Source organism: Syngnathoides biaculeatus, chromosome 8 (genome assembly GCF_019802595.1).
Source record: "Syngnathoides biaculeatus isolate LvHL_M chromosome 8, ASM1980259v1, whole genome shotgun sequence".
NCBI classification, from domain to species: Eukaryota; Metazoa; Chordata; class Actinopteri; order Syngnathiformes; family Syngnathidae; genus Syngnathoides; species Syngnathoides biaculeatus.
This window is the reverse complement of record NC_084647.1, coordinates 16,865,079-16,884,978: the sequence shown is the minus strand read 5'-3', so window position 1 is coordinate 16,884,978 and position 19,900 is coordinate 16,865,079. Positions and strand designations below refer to the sequence as shown.

At 42.6% G+C, this 19,900-nt stretch overlaps 2 protein-coding genes across 3 annotated transcripts in view; one reads left to right on the top strand and one right to left on the bottom strand.

Moving 5' to 3' along the window:
* The window catches only part of LOC133504630 (neurobeachin-like), a 239,147-nt gene that overhangs the window by 75,866 nt on the left and 143,381 nt on the right, over window positions 1–19,900 (bottom strand). For both annotated transcript variants that reach the window (XM_061827086.1, XM_061827087.1), the window contains exons 38-39: window positions 15,436–15,585; window positions 6,553–6,689 (exon numbers count right to left, since the gene is read on the bottom strand). In XM_061827086.1, coding sequence (XP_061683070.1) covers window positions 6,553–6,689; window positions 15,436–15,585 — 287 coding nt within the window. The remainder of the gene's footprint in view (window positions 1–6,552; window positions 6,690–15,435; window positions 15,586–19,900) is intronic.
* mab21l1 (mab-21-like 1) lies at window positions 4,497–6,145 on the top strand. Its single transcript, XM_061827353.1, has one exon. The coding sequence runs from the start codon at window positions 4,653–4,655 to the stop codon at window positions 5,730–5,732; it is 1,080 nt and encodes a 359-aa protein (XP_061683337.1). The 5' UTR covers window positions 4,497–4,652; the 3' UTR covers window positions 5,733–6,145.

Sequence of the window (19,900 nt, the reverse complement as noted above, 5' to 3'; positions counted from 1 at the left end):
ATCCCTTCAAACAAAATGGCTGACCACCTATACTTTTTCAGGCATGGGTTCTAGAGACTTTTTGGTGGATCCGCTCAAGATAGACATTGTCTACCAAATTTCAGGTTGCCAATGAAACTAGCTAAAGGGGCATTTTGTACCTTTTACGGTGGGCTCATTGAAATTTGCCAAACTGCCACCAACATTGTGCCTTCCAACCTAAATGTGCAGACTTTGTGAATGTTTTGCAGCTTTTGAATCTTTTTTTTGTGGCTCTACTCAAGATGGACACGCCTACCAAATATCCTGTTGATTGGTGAAACTCAATTTAGGGGCTGCATTTTTAATTGTTGTTATATTTGTAGGGCGAGGCATGGAATTTACAAATTTTCGACAAGGTGACTACATCTGGGGCACCTGGCCGTGTTGGATGGGTTCACTTTACTGACGCCCCATTCACTCCAATGCTTTTGGAGTTATACAAATGATTGTGCGACTGTTAAAAGTGATGCATGATGGCTGAAGAGACTTTGGAAAGTTATCGGTGCTCATTAGATGTTGCTTCAAGAAGCCATTACGACAAGAAGTGTGCTTTGATCGACAACATCGACCCATATGCCTTGGAGAAACACAAATGGAGCACACAACTGTGGGCGTCGTTGACCTATCCTGACATCGTCAACTATCTCCTCTCCCCGACAAGCGCTTGTACCGTGGACCGACTAAAGAATTACAAAGGTCTGGAGGCCTACAAGCAATTAATCAATGGCTGGGTTCGTCATGCGGTGGTATCCATTGGAAGCACACTGCTAAGGTTAGTTTACCACACAATGCAATTTAAATACGTGGCGCGTGATTACACTCAGTGTTGTGTTAAATCATGTTGATTATACCGACGAAAGAGCTGTAGATTATTATTTTCCTTTTTGTTACCGAGAGGGAGAGAAGTTGGACCGGGACGAGTCCCAAGTGGAGGCCGCACCTTTTTCTCCACTTCCACGGCTACATTTTTCACTCAACTCACGAAACAGCTAGCGGTGCGGTAACTTGTTTTTGCAAACTTTTTATAATGAAACAAGAAATACAGATTTTGGAGACAAGCATTGCATTCACACACGAGTATTGTGCTTGGCTGCTACATCGGCTCTGCTAATACGAGACAGCCACAGTTGTCGCCGTTTGGTCGCTAACTGTTCCGTTTTCTCACACTGGTTCTTGATCAAAGCTGGCAGTCGAAAGAAAGACGCTTGACAACGCCCACTTGTGTTTGAGCAACCGATAACGTAGCAGTGCGCCCCCATTCATTTGCCTTTCTGAAATGAATCCTACTTAGTTACATGTGTTTCCGTGAATTCACCAAACCAAGATGGCGCCCACGTTCTAAATCGGAAGGTGTATGCTGTCCGTTGACTTAATCATCGCGTCCGATGTGTCTATCGGACGCAAGATGGTTCCTTCAAACCAAAATGGCCGACCTTCCGTATGTTTTCACGCATGGGCTCCCAGGACATTTTAGTGGCTCCATTCAAAATCAAGTTGCTAAGTTAGATTCGGTAGTCAAGGGTGAGCCCATTTTTGGGGGAAGGGGGATTGGTTTTTTTTTTGCACTTTACCAAACACGACCTTATCTTGGACGATTTGCAGATGAAAAATGATGAGTCAACATTTTCAACACATACATACACACACGTGGATGAATCCACGTCACCCGCGAGCGTCGAGAATTTCCAGTCAAATACTTCTGACCCCGGCGGCCCCTGTCGAGTTAACCGTCAATTGCGCTTCGTGAAGAGGAAAATACCAAAGAAAAATGGAGGACAAGAAGCAAAGACGAGTCGTGCCGGTGCTGAGGGAACAAAAGAGGCCTTGAAAACAGGCTCGCATGCTCTGGCAAAAATTGGGGGTGGGGTCGGATACGCCGTTTTGATTTATACAATAACGCAGGGGGTCAAAAACGGGTCCTGAGCTGGAATCGCCGGCCCATAGATCAGAGCCGACGGCGCTCCACAACCGAGCAACAATGACGGCAATGTTGGAGGATCGTCTCGCGCTGTCCAGGACGGCCGCTGAGAGAGGCGACTCGCACATGCTTCGGATTAAGGAGGCGATAATCTGGGCAAAATCCCCGCGCTCGTATCACGCACGCGGACAGCCGCGGGCCAAGAAGGTCGCGCCACAGCCGCTTTCGGAGGTTACCGTACAACGTCGGACTGGGTCTGTTTCTAATTAACAGCATGGAAAATATGTCAATAAGGGCAGTCTCTTGTAAGAATGTTGCATGGAATTGTTGCGTGAATGCCGGGAAATTATGTGGCCAACATGCATGGATAGGGGTCTTTAATTTTATTTCATGCGCTTGGTATTAATCACACTGAATAGCGTTGCCATTTCTCGACAGATTTACACACGGGAGAAAACAAAATGTACAATTTCAAACGGAACCGGCGCGCTGTGACTTGTCTTGACCTAAATACGTAGCGGTTTTGAAATAAAGACGTCCACGAGATCAAAGGGGAGATTTTGACGCGATATGACGTCACGGCCATATGATCATTTAAAATTATTTCCAAGTTGGACCACTTCCATCTGCAATGTCGCTAGCGGCCACTAGGGGCGCACACCACACAAGTTTATGATATCTGAGATGTGCAAATTTCCATCTGGTTGAAGAAAATATCTACTTAGCCATCTAATCTTTTTGTTCTCCTTCATTTGAAGTGCTCTTCAAAGTGAGAGGTGGAGCCAGGCTGGGTATGAGGACGACCAATAGGGAGACTCCAAAATAACATGCTCGCATAAAAGGGATTAAATATTAAACATACACACGGGTGGAGGTCAGAAGCGTTAGGATTGTTATTACAAAGTTGATGCTTTGATCATTTTCAATGCATTATTCAAATTTTGGAATGTATTTAAATTATGCTCATGCTATAGCCGAAGTATTATCCTGTTAAGAGTCAATTGTTGAAAAAAAACTAATCGATGAAAAGATGACATTTTGAACAAAAAGATATGTACAATATGTTAAAATATTATACAAATAATAAAAAGATTTAAAATATATATAATGTGAATATTCTATGTGGTAAATATCCATGCATCAATTTTCTGAGACACCTATCCTCATAAGGGTCGCGGGAGTGCCAGAGCCAATACCATTTTTTTTTTTCGGAATGGGGTGGTGGGGCCACTGTACTGGTCGCCAGCCAATCACAGGGCACAGAGAAATAACCAAAGCATTCGCAGTCACTCACATTCACACCCTACAGGCAATTTAGAGTCGTCAAATAAGTTCACATTAAAATGTAAACGCCACGGGGCGGGGGGGGGGGGGGCGCTCAGATCTGAACCCTATTCCTCAGAACTGCAAGGCAGACGCCCTAACCAGTTCCTACAGTGCCGCTTATGGTAAATATATTTATTTAAAATCCATACAATTATGATGAAAACCACAAAAAATAACCCGTATAATATAAGTAGTAATAAATACATCGAAATGAAATTACGATCAAGTTCGTGGAAAAAAAAGAAAAACGAAATAAAACAGATTGTTTCCCTACTCCTTACAATTGAAAACATTCGTGCACAATGCTTGAAAAACGTTTTCAAATATTTATTTATACAGAATGAAACGTTTTTAAATTTAATTATTGTTTTGAAACCAAGAGGATGGCAGTGAAGCGTCGAAACAACAACAACAAAAAAAAGGTTTATGGGCTGAAATTTGCACAATGTAAAATCCACCATTACCCCCAAAAAGAAAAACAGAAGTACATTCTACTAATAAAAGGAAACATATCGAATCCCGGCTCTCTTTTTTTGTTCATAAAGAGTTTAGTCCTGTCCAGTTAAAAAAAAAAAAAAAAAAAAAAAACGTTATTTTAATAATGCATGTATAAACGCATTGAAATTACTCCGGGAGTTACAACGAGCAGCTGTCATTTCTCTAATTCGATGAAGCACATTGGTGGGAGAAAAGCAATCCACAAACCCCCAAAAATCATAAAAATGCAATAAAAATATCAAATAAAATAGGCCCCCTCCCCACTTCCACGTGCATGAGTGTATTTCCTCGTCCGGCTCCGACTACTATCTGGCCTTCATATTGTCCCTTGTTGCGTATAAACGCGAGTGGACGACGCGGCCGCTCGGCCGTGACGCAGCGAGCAGCCATTGGCCAGACCGTCGCCGGCTCCGCCCCTCTCATCAAGCCAGTGTGTGCGCGTGCGGATGAAATGTGCGCGCGCGGGTGTGCGTGTGCTGAAAAGAGAGCAAAGCCGGGGGAGCACATCGCCACTCTGCGCAAAGCACGCACAACACTTTTATTTGGACGCACGACAGCGAGGGCGACTTTTTGCAGTTTTCCTGCGAAAAATTCCCATTATTTTTGGGTCATGTTAACGCTTCAATCTTTGGAGGAGTGAGCGTCGGGTTGTATTTTTTTTCCTTTTTTTTTTTTTTAAAGTTGATTTTTTTTTTTTTTGCGAGGGGTGGGTGGGTGGGCGGTCGGGGGGTTACGGGTCGCTTTCGATTCTCGTCGATTTGTATGTATATTTTTTTCTTAGTAAAGAGTTGCCTTTTCCCCTCTAAAATTGGCTCCCGTCCAAACCGCCGCGTTGGATCCGTCGGCGTACTGCGAGACTCCGGTGTACAACCCGGATCTCTGCCCAAACATGATCGCCGCACAGGCCAAGCTGGTGTACCACCTCAACAAGTACTACAACGAGAAGTGCCAGTCGCGCAAGGCGGCCGTGTCCAAGACCATCCGCGAGGTGTGCAAGGTGGTGTCGGACGTTCTGAAGGAGGTGGAGGTGCAGGAGCCGCGCTTCATCAGCTCGCTGAGCGAGATGGACAACCGCTTCGAGGGCCTGGAGGTCATCTCGCCCAGCGAGTTCGAGGTGGTGCTCTACCTCAACCAGATGGGCGTCTTCAACTTCGTGGACGACGGCTCGCTGCCCGGCTGCGCGGTGCTCAAGCTGAGCGACGGCCGCAAGAGGAGCATGTCCCTGTGGGTGGAGTTCATCACCGCCTCGGGCTACCTGTCGGCGCGTAAGATCCGCTCGCGCTTCCAGACGCTGGTGGCGCAGGCGGTGGACAAGTGCAGCTACCGCGACGTGGTCAAGATGGTGGCGGACACCAGCGAGGTCAAGCTGCGCATCCGCGACCGCTACGTGGTGCAGATCACGCCCGCCTTCAAGTGCACCGGCATCTGGCCGCGCAGCGCCGCGCACTGGCCGCTGCCGCACATCCCCTGGCCGGGGCCCAACCGCGTGGCCGAGGTCAAGGCGGAGGGCTTCAACCTGCTCTCCAAGGAGTGCTACTCGCTCAACGGCAAGCAGAGCTCGGCCGAGAGCGACGCCTGGGTGCTGCAGTTCGCCGAGGCCGAGAACCGGCTGCTGCTGGGCGGCTGCCGCAAGAAGTGCCTGTCGGTGCTCAAGGCGCTGCGCGACCGCCACCTGGAGCTGCCCGGCCAGCCGCTCAACAACTACCACATGAAGACGCTGGTCTCCTACGAGTGCGAGAAGCACCCGCGCGAGTCCGACTGGGACGAGAACTGCTTGGGGGACCGCCTGAACGGGATTCTATTGCAGCTCATCTCCTGCCTGCAGTGCCGCCGCTGCCCGCACTACTTCCTGCCCAACCTCGACCTCTTCCAGGGCAAGCCGCACTCGGCGCTGGAGAACGCCGCCAAGCAGACGTGGCGCCTGGCCAGGGAGATCCTCACCAACCCCAAGAGCTTGGAGAAACTCTGAGGTAACCGCCACCCCCATCCCCCCGAACCCCTCGCACTATAGCCCTTTCCTTTTTTGAGGATATTTTCCCACCTTTTACGCACCTAACTGGAGGAACGCAACTCCCTTTTCCTAACGACAACAACAACAACAACAACAAAAGCTTTCATAACTCCAACAAACCTTTGACGAGACTTGAAACGCGCGTGTACATTTGATACTGTAAATGTGTTGATAGGGTTGTGAGTTTGTCAATGTTCCTGGGGCTCCCCCCACCCCTTCATCCGTTAGAAAAAAAAACCCAAATTAATTTATCTACAATCTGTCCTTTCTTTCTTCTTTTGCAAAGTTTACATTTGAGTGTAAAGCATCTGTTAAAGAAACATTCCATCGATTTACTTGAATTTTTAATTTAACTAACATTTGTTTTTAAATGGCTGTTGTTTTTCTGAAAACACTTTTTTAAAAAAAATGACAACCTATATAAATATAGTAAATATATATGACGGTTAAATTGAGGAAAAGAAATGCACTTGAACTACACTGGATTATAACATCTGTGATCTGTTTTTTTTTTAAATTGTCGTTCACTTAATTTAAAGAGCTAATAAAACCAACTGTTATATATATTTATTTGTGCATCGTCATTTGTTAAAAGTAAAAAAAAACTGATACAAATGACACGGATATATATATATATATGAGACATTTCAACTATATTCTATATTATGCAATTTAACGGGTTTGCGAATTTGCACACAATCGCCTGGTCAATCTCATTTACAGAGTAACATGGCGCAAATAGGGTCCCCCCCAGCCCCCACCCCTCAATAAGCCTCACCTTGGGGCTGAGCCTCTTAAAGGCGGGGTCCTCCTCGTCCACCTCGAAGTAAATCTCGCTGGTGCTGATGGAGAGGGTCCCCCGGACCACCAGGCCGGGAGCGACCAGCTGGGCCGGGCTGCTCAGCACCACCGGGCCTGCACATGTACAAGAGCACCAAATACTGTACTATACATAGAAAACGTATCATAATGCAATTGCAATTATTCAAATAATAATAACAATAATCACCAGTCAAGGCAGACTGCAGTTTGTTAGATTTTTCTCAGGGTTGTTGTTGGGTTTTAAAAACACAATAAATAGCGGTTTCGGTCATCACATTAGGAAATAGACGCACAAAGAAAACAAAATACATTTACAAAAAGTCACTCCCGGCACACTTTAGTGTATATTTAATTTTAAGGGTTTGGATTATTCATGTAAAAACAAAAAACCCCAAGAAATCTCGTTTCTTTTGCACAATCTTACGTGGAGTCAAAATTAGAAATTCATGATTGAAGCAAAACGTATAATAAAAAAACGCTATAACATGCCACAGTAATTCATTTTATTTTCAACATTTTGGTTATCAATTATAAACGAAATGTACGTTTATTGCAACACGTTCTGTGTTCACCACATTCAAAAAGCATGCAATAAAATTAAATATCGATATATATTTTTTTTAAATCAACCAAGACAATATAGTGGATTTCATTTTTCATTAGGACGTGTGTTTATTCGCATAAAGTCACGTCAATACGTGTCGTGACATTACGGGAAAAAAACGTATAGAAACGAAACATGTTCTAAAAGTATTTTTTTTTTTAAATCACCACCACACACTGCATTGAATTAAATAGTGTGGGTAATTAATTGGAAAGAAAATGAATATAGTTTAGTTTTGCATAACGCGAAATCGATATTACCCCATTCCAGGAAAAAAATCCGTGAAAAAATCAAAACGCAACAATCTAGATTTTGAAAACACTCGACATACACATTTCGTCGTTTTAATTCGAAGGTCTTTTCATTAATAATGTGCAAACAAAATAAATGTTCTGTTTCGCAATTGTGCCGTGAAATCTACATGCAGCACTGAAGCACAAACATTGTCATCTGATAGCTCAATTGACAAACACGCATTGTGGTGCAAAATGCGCAACAATTATACAAATGAACACACACAAAAAAAAAGAAAATTTTAAAATCCCGTACCTTCACCAATATATTGGGAACAGGTCAGATGTACTGACGTACATTGAAAGCATGGGGTGGGGGGCAGTTATTGCTTTGACGGGCAGCATGTTGCTTCTCACCGTCACGTTTACTGGGCCACGCGAACGGAATGGAAAGAAGAAGAAATCGGGATATTTATCGATCCTCCTCAAGTCAAGAGGAGCCACTTTAAGGCGCCATCCATCTTCATCTGCGTCCCCGGCCCAATTATGGAGCCGCTGGGTGGATTTGGGACCCAGAGGACCATCGGCAGCAACCCCCCAAAAAAATGCACACAAACCTGAGGCTGTCTTCCCCCAACCATGGTTACCGTGTTTCGTGACGTCACCGCGAGTAATCCGATTGATGGCAACGAGATTAGGATTGTATTGTTTATACTCGTGTAGTAAATGCGACCTAAAGAGGCGCGCGCACACAGACGCATGCGCGGATCCGTGTTGTGTGTGGGTGGATGGGGGGCATTGCAGCCATATTGCAAGAAGAGGATTATAAACACTTTAATCCCCCTCGGAGATCCTTTCATAATGAGGAGATATGGCTTTGCGATGTTTACATGGGAATAATAAAATTAAGGGCACGTTAAACACGGGATTTAGGAGGAATTCCCGGCCGCTTGCATGAGGTTTTTGCTGCTCAGATGGATGGAAATGGCTACATTGTTGTTTCAAAATTGTGGACAATATAAAATATAGCAGCACAATGGTACTAAATAACATAACATTTCTTGGGAAGATACACGTCAAACATGAGGAAATGTACTAAAATTGAGAAAAAGAAAAAAATTTAGAATGACATTTATCTTACTTCCAAGGAAAACGATTACTATATGCCTGAAAAGTACAAGTATAGAGCAGGTCAAATTGATTACTGGAGATGTTCTTTTGCACCTACAAACAAACAAAAAAAGGTTAATAAAAGAAAAAATACATGTTCATGTTTATTGACTTTTGTGCAAGTGTACCTAATGAAGTGTCCCAGAGTGCAAATTAAATGTTAATTGCAACAACAATGATTTAGAAGATATGATAACTCTTTCAAATAAAGTAAAATAAAAAAAATACCCACTCATAAAGCATATTGGGTATAAGATCATGTTCCCTGTCTTTTAATGCAATTAAAACCATTTTAGGTTTAGGCTCTAATATTTAGTAGCGGGTCAAAATGACCAGTCAGCTTCAACAGTTTAAAAACAATTATATATACAGTACATGAAAATATATGGACCAGAGATCCACAGAAAAGCATTTTAAAAATTATCTTTGCAAATATTATGCTCTCACTTCCATCTTATTCCAAATACTTTTCTTCTCAGATTTTGCGCAATGTGTTTAATGTGCATAATGTGTACTAACACCGATAGATTCCTTTTATTCCTTCTTCGGGGGTTAAAGCTAATGTGATCCATTTAGGCGTCCATACACTTGCCTGCATTAAAATGATGCTGTGGATGCAGGAATGACCTTAAGCCTCCACATTAAGGCAGCGCAAGTGTGTTGAGCTGCTGAGTCTCCTCAACGCTTGATGCCAGCACTTGCTGTGTGGGGGTCTGAAGGTGGGGGTGGGTTTAGTAATCACAGCTGTCTGGAGCTCCTCACACCCTAAAGGCTGGCAAGAAGGAGCGCCATTGCCGACAAGGGTCACGTCCCACTTCTCTCATTAGGCCTCCTCATGCTTGCGAGAGAGCGACCCGGCTCCAAAAACACAAAGCTCATAAATATATCATAAATGTATACATAATGCAGAGGCGGGAGGGAGAGAAAGTGACTGACAGTCGAGCCTGGGAACCCCGAACGCTTTAGGGGTGTAATACCTAAAAACAATGGCGCTTTTTGTGTGCGTGTGTGTGTGAGAAGCCTAAGAGGGAAATGCTAAAGGCTAAAATGCTAAGAACAAAGCATCTCACTGTGTTTTTTTTAAACTGTCTACCTCATCAAATTGATCATCAACAAATCATCATCACGACGTGTTTCACAACACCCCCAACTCCACCTCCTCAAAAAAAAAAATCCCAGAAAATAAAATAGTAATAGTATTTGCCCCAAAAAGTTGAATACATTTCTAAATAGAAATGTCTGCTCTTCTTGTAGCTCCCTTGTATTACAATCAATGAAGCGTCATTCACTGAAAAATATATATTTTTGAAAAGGTTTACATTACACATATATAATATTGAAAAAAAAAATAAAGTAGAAATTAAACTACTGACTTGGAGGTTTAAACTTTAAATGGGTCAATTTGCCCCACAGCATAAACTGTATTTAGAGTTTTGCAACTGGAACAATTTATTGATTTATTTGTTGAATGCGCATCTTTTTCTAATGGGAAACATTTATTTGGAAATCCTCAAATCCTCAAAAAGCTCACACTGTAATTGTGAACTTCTTCCAGAAACAGCCAAGGTGACAGAAGGTAATTGTAGCATTTGTGTATCCTGGCTAACGGACAAGCATTAACAATGTACAAATTGTATTCTGCAATTAATAAGAAAATGAATAAGAGTGAACGGGGGAAAATGTGCTTTACCCTCCTATTTTTGTTACATATACTTAAAAAATGTGACATTATACAATACACATGCGTACAATATGTGAATGGTGACTGTCCAACTAAACATTAAAATAAAGAATTATATGTGTGCTATAAAACAACCACACAACTTTGTTCAATTATTTACCACCCAGCTCTCCGTTTGGCAATAGCATCAGAATTTTAATTGCATTACGCAACTAATAATTCTATTCCTTTGTGTTAGCCCTTCACAACAGCACAGTCACTTAAGCATTCCGACCTAACAAAGGACCAAAACGGGTGCGCTCTTACCTGTCTCAGCCCAGACTTGGCTCCATTTTGCAGGTCATCAGCAACAGGAACATCGCGATGTCACATCTCAAATTGAATTCATTCTTGGCATTCCAGTGCCATTAAAAGCCACTAAGGGCACATATGTACATAAAATACATAACAATATATCGTGACGCATTAAGGCCACTTTGTACTCCCTCGGTTGGGGGTTCGACAATGCCCCCATTGCATCACGTGACCTACACATTGGCCCACACACGTCAATAAAAGTTGCTGCACCGAGAAAGCCGCGCAGCCCATCTCTTGTGATTGATCCATGTTAGTCACATTCTGTGATGATGTACTCACCGTTCTTCCCAGATCCACCTATCACCTACCCGTCGCTTTCTTGATTGATTTTGCAGTAATTAAACGCATCACCTGCTCATACAGGTCCATTTGTTCAAGCAGACACTGTTCCACGACCACCATTGTCGTCGCTTTGTACCTTGTGACGGAAGGGAAGGTAAAAACAGCTACCGCAAATGACAAAAACGTAGTGAGGAAACTCCGAGCCAATACCGGCCGTGACGACACCTCCGACTTGGAGAAGATCCGCAGTGCATGCTCACAACTGCACGCGTGGGTTGCGCTGGGGAATAAAGGGAAACTACGCGTAGGATAGCCGCAGTGACATCAGCGCGGTCGCCACACACACGAGTATAAAGAGGCCTTTACTATTACAGCCACCCTTATTTTTGGCATTGTGGTTTAGTGACAGAATCTTATAGCATCCAAATGTCATTTTGGTTAAGTAGCCCCCCCACCCCCCCTTGCCGCGATACTTTCTGGTTGCCTGACTGGCAAGGTTCGGGGGAAAGAGTCTTGCCTCTTAGTCACTTCCTCAGTGGGAGAGCGTCGATGAGATTGTACTGGCATTCAGCGCTGGCCCACTTCAGGGCGACTGCTTTGCCAAGACGACTGTTTGAGTGCGTACTGGGCGCATCTTGTGTCACTTAAAGAAAAAAAAAAAGAAAAAAACTTAAAAAAAAAAAATTACGTGGACAAAACTATTGGGATGAGTGCCTGTTACGCATGCAAGAAGAAAATTGTAGTATTATAATTGCTTGCAGTCTTCGAAGAAGACTTTCGAAAAGATTGTGAAGTTTGTCTGGAAGTCTTTAGTACATATACAAAAGGGAATTGCACATTATGGTACGGGACACTAAAGAATCACTGCATGAGTACACTTCAGCTGACTCTTACTTTGCATGTAATCTGTTTTTTTTAAACATTTGGGGACAATTTATTTTATGAGCAAAATACTTAAATCATTATCCAAGTATGTTTTTTGTATATTTAAGCACAGTGTTAATGTTCAAACTGTGCATGACATTACAGTGGCTTGCAAAAATATTAAACCTCTGTTTTTAATAAAGACTTGGGCCTACTACTGAATTTTATTCTTGATTAGGATAAAATGTTTCACACGTATTGATATACATTACACATTGCGTACCATTGAGAAGTACAGATCAGAAGACTTGTTCATAAATTCTGTATTACAAAATCCCCACCCTCCGAAAAAAATTAAAATTAATTGGCCATTTTATAACTCATTCGCTGCCATGGACCTATATATTTGTCAAATGAAATCCAACCATTTATTCCCACCGACTTATCTATTCACCAAGTACTCAACTCATATTTATCCATAAAGTACTTTAAATACAACCACTGCTGAAACTAAGTGCCGTTCACGACAACAACAAAAAAAAACAACAAACAAAAAAAAAAAAAACAACAACAGGCGTCACGGTGAAGCAGCTGGTAACGCATTGGCCTCACTGTTCTGAGGTCCAGGGTTCGATCCCGGACCTGCCTGTGTGGAGTTTGCATGTCCCCCCCGTGGCTGCGTGGGTTTCCTCCCACATCCCAAAAACATGCAACATTAATTGGACACTTTAAATTGCCCCTAGGTGTGATCGTGAGTGCGGCTGTTTGTCTCCATGTGCCCTGCGATTGGCTGGCAACAAGTTCAGGGTGTACCACGCCTCCTGCCCGTAGGCAGATGGAATAGGCTCCAGCACTCCCTGTGACCCTTGTGAGGATTAAGTGGCTAAGAAAATGGATGGATGGTTAACAAAAACAAACAAAAAAAATCCTCATGCTAGTTGAAAGCCAAAGTTTTAGAAGTAGATTTTGAGTGAGTAAAAGGTTTTTGCCCAGCTTGTCTGTGAAATTCAGGTTTGCAAGGTACTGTAATGACTAACATATCCCTGCAGATGGCGGCGTCACATTGCTTTGGATTTCAAAACAGAACAGTTTTTGAGGGGAAGATAAAGATTACAAATTTCAGGTTGTTGTGTCGATTATGACGGGGAGAAATGCCAACGTTGGAAATTGGACATTTTTAGGATATTCAAACAGAGGATGCCTCCATCAACAAGGTGTGTAGAACGTGTGATGTGATCATGAGAAAAGAGGACAGTTCATGGAGAGGCTGGCAAACAACGTAAACAAGTCAATACACTGACATTTAACTCAAGATATGTAATCAGCGCCCCTCATAGAATATCTGAGTTGTATATCTGTAAGCAATTATTTTTCACTTGTCTTTGTTTCTTAGTTTGATGAGTCACAAAAAGCAAAACCGTAAGCATCAAAAGTCAGTTTTACCTGATGTGCTTCTTTGAGAATAAGATGGGTTTCTCCGCTTCTTGCTCTTTTTAGGAAACTAACTCCAACTCTACTGATGATTATTAAAGACTTAAAGAAAGCAAGGTAGAAACATTTTCTGGTGAAGGAAGAGAATCTAGTCTTTTAGTTGGTTTGGTACTTACTGTATAATCTCATGGAAAAACCGTCAGTTTTCTACAGTCGTCACACTACTGTACTAAAAAATACGTGCCGCATTGAATACGCCCATTAAGTGCTACAGATGGTTTCTCGTCAACGTGGAACTTCTTAAGGAGGACCATATAGCTCAGCTCCATTTGATGATCTGTTTTCCACGCCTCACTTAAACACAACATAGCGCTGCTAACCACAAGCGGCAGGAACAACGAGGGTCTCTTGCATTTGCTTCTCGACATGCGGCAGTCCAACATGGAGACCGCGGAGCCCGAGTTAATGCAATGGGGTAAGCTAGCATTAGCATGTGCATTTACTTTTGTCATTTCTTGACACATACCGTCACAGCTGTGACGCGTCCAGTCCAACTCAGAGGATCTTTTTAGAGGCTTGCTGGCTGTTTTAAGGGGGCTTTCCTGTCTCATGCAAATAAGGCAATTCAGGGGTTGGCCTTTTGTTGCCACGACGATTAAGGATTGGTGACCTGTTGAGGCCCGAGTCTTAAAAAAAAGTCAGTACGATCCGCAAAGGGTAGGCCAACCTTGTAACGACGGTGAAAACATGAATCGTATTTTCACTTGTGGAAGCAGCACTTTATCACCAAGTCACAATTTTATATTTGTCTATTAGTGGAGCAGATCCCTGAATGTTGCTCATTTAATTTAAAAAAAAAAACGCTCACTCACGGGCACATTTTGTGTTCGGCCTTTCGGCAGTTCATGAAAAATTTAATTGGTTGCTTGTTTTCATGCTCCCAAAACCCGATTATTTCTATACAAACAATTACATGGTACATTTAACATAATATGGCAACTTCAAAATACATACCAGTATTTGTAGTACAGAGGGTCCTTGTTTTTCCCAGAGTTCCATTCGGATGGAAACGACCCAACTTGTATGAAAGTTAGAATGTACTTTTGAGAACTTTTAAAGTCATAATCACAGTAAATGTGCGGGGAAATACATTCACGAGTCAAATATATTTATTTCAAATTATTTTCTGTATGTACAACTAAAGTTAATGAAATGTATTTTTTTCAAATATTTTGGGTGTCTTAAATGGATTAATGGGATATACTGTATTTCCAATGGGAAACTTTGCTTCAGTTTTCATACACTTTGGATTTAATTCAACTTTTAGAAGAAATTAATCAGCAACACTGAAGTTCCATAGTGTGGTACTAGAATAAGGGGGGGGGGAGGGATATAAGACCTAGCTGGCCGTCAAAATAAATTAAAAGTGCATTACAATACTTTTGTGATGACTTGAAAGAATCTTAAAGTGTAATTACAAAAGGATGGAGATGAAACAGATTCTCTCATTGGCAAGCACATGGAGAAACTTTGATTGGATGCAAAGCTAATTAGCTAAGAAATGTGTTGTTTTCTTTCGGGAACATCAAAAAGAAAACAAAAATGTTGACGGATGGAGGCGAGGTTGCTCACGCTCGTCTCACTCCGGAGTCGCCGCGAGAAGCCACTCGAGTTTCACATGAGGTTTTAAGTGCCGCTTAGCTTCTCCGTCGGCTTCTTTGTGCGACGTTTTGGACGGCCGCTTAAAGCTAAAACTCTGGCGAACTCGTCCGCTTGTAAAGCTGCGGCGGTGCCTCGTAAAGCCACCCACGGCGGACTGATAGTGAAAATGCACATCGCACGGGATGTTTGGTCGGTTGGCGCGGACTCGATGAGAGGATGTGTTGGGGATTATGTTTTGAAAGGAGAGTGTGGACTGACTGATGGTTATTAGAGGTGCAAGCAGTAATTCCGGGAATAACGTTTGGGTGTGTATCAGGGTTTTAAGGTCATGATTGGGGTCACATTTGGTACAGTAAGGGAAAAAAAATGATGAATATAAATCAGCTTTTCTTTCATGTTAACAGCAAGACAGTTCTCAACATTTAAAAATGGAATTACTCCACCCTGCTAGCAGTAAATTCTACACAACCGTACCGTTTATTATTGTAAGATAACACAAATAATGAAAAAAAAAATACAATCAACGAGAGGAGTAAGATTACAATAGCAACCTACCACCCAAGTTGTCCACTTCCTTTTCCTGCAGCAGGCCAACAGAGTCGTCGTCTCCCTCCAGGATCAGCTCCGTTTCGGGGCTCTGGCTCAGAACACTTTGGCCGGGGAAGACCAAAGTCTTCAACTTGACCAGCTCGTCCTCTTCTGTTACTGTGGAAAAAGACAAGTTCACGGTGTTAATCTTTCTGGTCACTTAGCAACAGTAAAAGTAAGAGGAGTGATAAATATTCCTAAACAGCATGTCAATATTTTTTGAAGTTTGTCATTTAAATGACAAGTGAGTAGCCTGAAAATAGTCTAATTCAGGGGTGCCCAGACTTTTTTTTTTACCCCAAAATCTACTTTTTAAGCAGCCAGCGTCTCGTGAGCTGTAGCGTGAGGGGGATGATGATGATGATGCTCCCAAACCGTTTTAAGGTAAATGTTATGTTACCTCCTATATTTAAAATACACAATTAGCTTTTTTGTGCTATTGTCTGTGCTTTCATCCAGGATCAGGCTGTGCCAAGGCGGAGTTTTAAAATTACACACCATCTCATCCTGCGCTTTCCATTTTGGCTTCAGTGCAGACCTTTCCCACTCGGAAAACAGAAAATCTCGTCCTGTTTAACCACTTTTTCTTTGATTATTCACATACTCTGACAGTCATTGCATTTTAAAACAACAGCATTTCTTTAACTTTCTCCATCAATATCGAAAGTAAACATAAGCAGCATGTCTAGCTCGTCTTTGCTCTACGTTGCCCTTCCTGTGTTGCTAACTGAAGTAGCGGTGGTGGATGCTGTCATTCTAAACCACATTGATGGGATGCGTAAGTACTGTAACATTTGTAATTATGAGTGCACGTCTTTAAGGGGGGGTGGTCAGCTAAACTAGGAAAAAGAGAGTGTTTCGGAGCAGCGGTCGTTGTTAGAGAAATTTCCGTGCGCACCCTAAAAGAAACAAGTGGCTTCTTCTTTTCATTTTTTACAGTGCATATGTGAATTGTGCCATTGGATGGAACAACCAGTCATCCCCCACTCATTGAATCACATTGCAAACTGCCACAATCTGAATAGCTGTATGTTATACTTTTAATTTGCATTAGATTTTTTTTGTTGCCCGCAACGCAGAATATCTGCGAAGCGACTGCATCAGTGGTGCACAAAAAAGTTTACAGTGAACCATTCGCTAGCGTCTTTTCTCTTTTTTGGCACGCCGTCCTGGGATCGACCAAGACTGCCTCGCAATCGAGTAGTCGATCTCAATCGACGCATTGTGCACCCCTGGTCTAGTTCAAATGTCAGTCATTGTTGAGTTTGTACAATTTTGTACAAGTAAATTCTTGTGAGGATATGCTGACAATGGGCCGCAATCTTTTCACTTCTGACTGCCGTTAATATTTCCTGAAAGCTTTGCGAGTGTGAAACTGTTAAATTGGCCCACATTGACTTCACGTGTTAGCAGCCGAGACAACACATACAAAAGACACTCCGCACTGTTAACATAAACTACAATCTAAGCATTTTACATGCAAAATGCAGGATGACGTTACGCGCCATAGCATATAAAGGGGAGCGCGTATTTCCCGACTCAACACATCTGAACATCACAGGGACATCTGCTTTTATTCCGCGACAAGGTCAATAATGAAACGCAACGTTTGCGTCTTGAAAGACCAACGGTTCGCCTTCGATTAGCGACTTGGCTCGACGCTTTTGGAAACGTGACAAGAGGCGAGAGCGAACAGACAACGCAATTAGGTTGCGTCGGGACTTCATCATCTGCCTGCAGCTCGACGGGGACTGCGTCGTCGCATATCCGGAGAAAACAAAAGAAGCCGTTTATTTTTGCAACGCGCTTATGGGCTCAAAACATCCCATCCCCCCACGGATGGCAACCTGCTCAGTCTTTGAATTTGTCTAAGATGGGAAATAAAGCAGAGGAGACACGCAGTAATTGTTAACATTGTAATTGATTTTTAAGATGGGACATCTGACACGATGCCGAAAAAAAGATTCTCATGGGTCTTGTCGACATGTTTTGTGAACAATATGCACAAGGATAATACTGCGTTGCAGTGGACGAAGTGACAACAAAAAATATGTGGTGAGTTTTATGTACACTAACTCTGATTTTGACAAAAACCACATTGCTGTTACAAAACTCTTTATTGTGGTGAATGATATTATAGAAACATTCAAGAAACAGTTTGCCCTCTTTTTGTTTCTGGCAAGAGTGACCTTCTTGATTAGCTATCGTTGCGTTTTATATCAAAATAACAGTTAACCCAACTTAATCTCCGCCTCGCACACGGCACGAACATTTTTTCAATGTCAATATTGAACAGGTTTAAAATTTACATCATAGCGGAGATCCGAGGAGATCGTGGAGGAATAAAATCACTTTTAACGCATTCGATACCACAACAAAATCCATGAGGGTAATCTTTCTGAAAATATTCCATAATCAGGCCTTCGCCGATAATTGGAAAGGGCGAAAAATGCAAAAATCCAACCCGATTATCAGGATGTGTATTCTCCACACCACAGGATTATTGCTGAAGATAATCTTTTCAGAAGCATCAGAGAATTGGGTCTTCAATGAATGGTTGCAAAGGAGGGGAAAATCATCAAACTTTGCTAGATTATGAGAATGTGAGTACCCCACAACAGTGGAAAATCGATAATCTTCAGAGGCAATCGCAAATCAGGCTTCTGCTGACGGATTGCACAAGAGAGAAAAAAAAAGATCAGATTTGTCCAAAGTTATTTGTGTGCCTGTACCTCACACCACAGGATAATCAATCAGGGTAGTCTTTCAAAAACATCGAACAATCGGGCCTTTGCTAAATTTGATTAAAAGCCAGGGAAAATGCTCAAATCTGTCCTGATTGTCGGTATGTCTAACCCCCATCTTCCAGCCCACTTCTTTACATGCACCTCGACTTGCACAGGTCACATTGAACAAAACTAAAGTAAACACACAAAAAATTCCGCTTCCTGTTCTGCCTTACATCTGGATCGCTCTCATCAGATGGAAGGAAGCACTTTTGGCATAACAGCGAAACCGAAAAAAATCCCAGGAGTTCGAGTCCAGAGCCTGCCATCTACCGGAGTTCAAAGAGAAACGTGTAATTTTGTAAAGTACCACGGCTGAAAGGCTGATGAGCAAACGTGCTGATGTTTGGATTGGCACATTTGAGCAGGAGGCCTGACTAGACTAAATAAACCGGGCTAATTCCTACAAGCCTGCAAAAATCACACACGTCCGCCGCTGCGCACGGCGGCGTCAACCGCGATGCAATTTCCAACTTCTCACGGAAAAATGGAGAGCGGTTTTGACTCATCAAAGAGGCGAAACGAATTAAATGCTGCAGCGAGCGGTCGTCAAACTTCAGTCATTATGAAAAATGAATGACATCAGGGAGGGGAAGTAAACATTTTACGATCATCAATCTTGAAAAACGGCATTTTATATTAGCATTACATATTAAGGATGTAATCAGAATTCATGCAAAAGCCGGACCCGTGCATGTGGCACATCCGATTTCACCGTTTGCTGCACATATGCTGGACACCCTGCAAATCCACTCTCGGATGTTTTGTTTAAATTTGTGTTTACGGTCATTATTCAGGGTCCAGGATTTTCAGGCTGAAGCAACATTTTTAGACATTCCTGAATCCTTTTTTTCCGTTCTGGATGCAATTAAAGACACGAAAGTCAAGTTGTTTGTAAATACATTATAGAATTAACATCTTTAAAGATAACTGCTCAAAACGTGCAAAGACTGAAGCTTTATTTTAGACGGAAATACTTGGCAATTGTATTGCACATCAAAATTTGCCACACGGAAGACAGTCAGGTGTGGAATATTTACAATACCTACTGCATTGTCGCTTTCCCGGCTGTTTCAATTCTTTACCCAAGTAGTTTCTTTCTTGAACGGGACAGTACTCACGATTTGACATCCCAAAGGAATCTGAGCTTTCTGAGGCTAGCCAAACTGGATTTTCCGGAATGCAGGTCAGTCTTCTAAAAAGTGTAACGATTCCATCTCGCCGCTCGCACAGATCACCATGACGAATGCGGACGATCGCGTTGACATCTCAGCTCCCATCGAGGTGACTTCAACTACGTCATGTTCAGGGGTCTCTCAAACATCAGTATGGAACAGATCAGACTTAAAAGGCTTTAAAAATATAGTTCTCTCAAGTTGAGATTCTTTCATTTCCTGTGCTGCCGGGCATGCAAGCGAGATGTCGGGGAACGTTACACACAGTTACTGTACACACACATACACACACCGTGCATGGTGACCTCAAAGGGAACTCAAAAGGCGCTTTAACTTTTGGGAGCTTGCACAGGATTTATTCTGTTTTATGTCTCATGCTGTCAGATCTCCGTATAGAACTCCGCTGATTTGTGCAACCGTTTTGACATCTTATGGAACGTCTGGCTACATAGACTGACTTAAATATCAAAT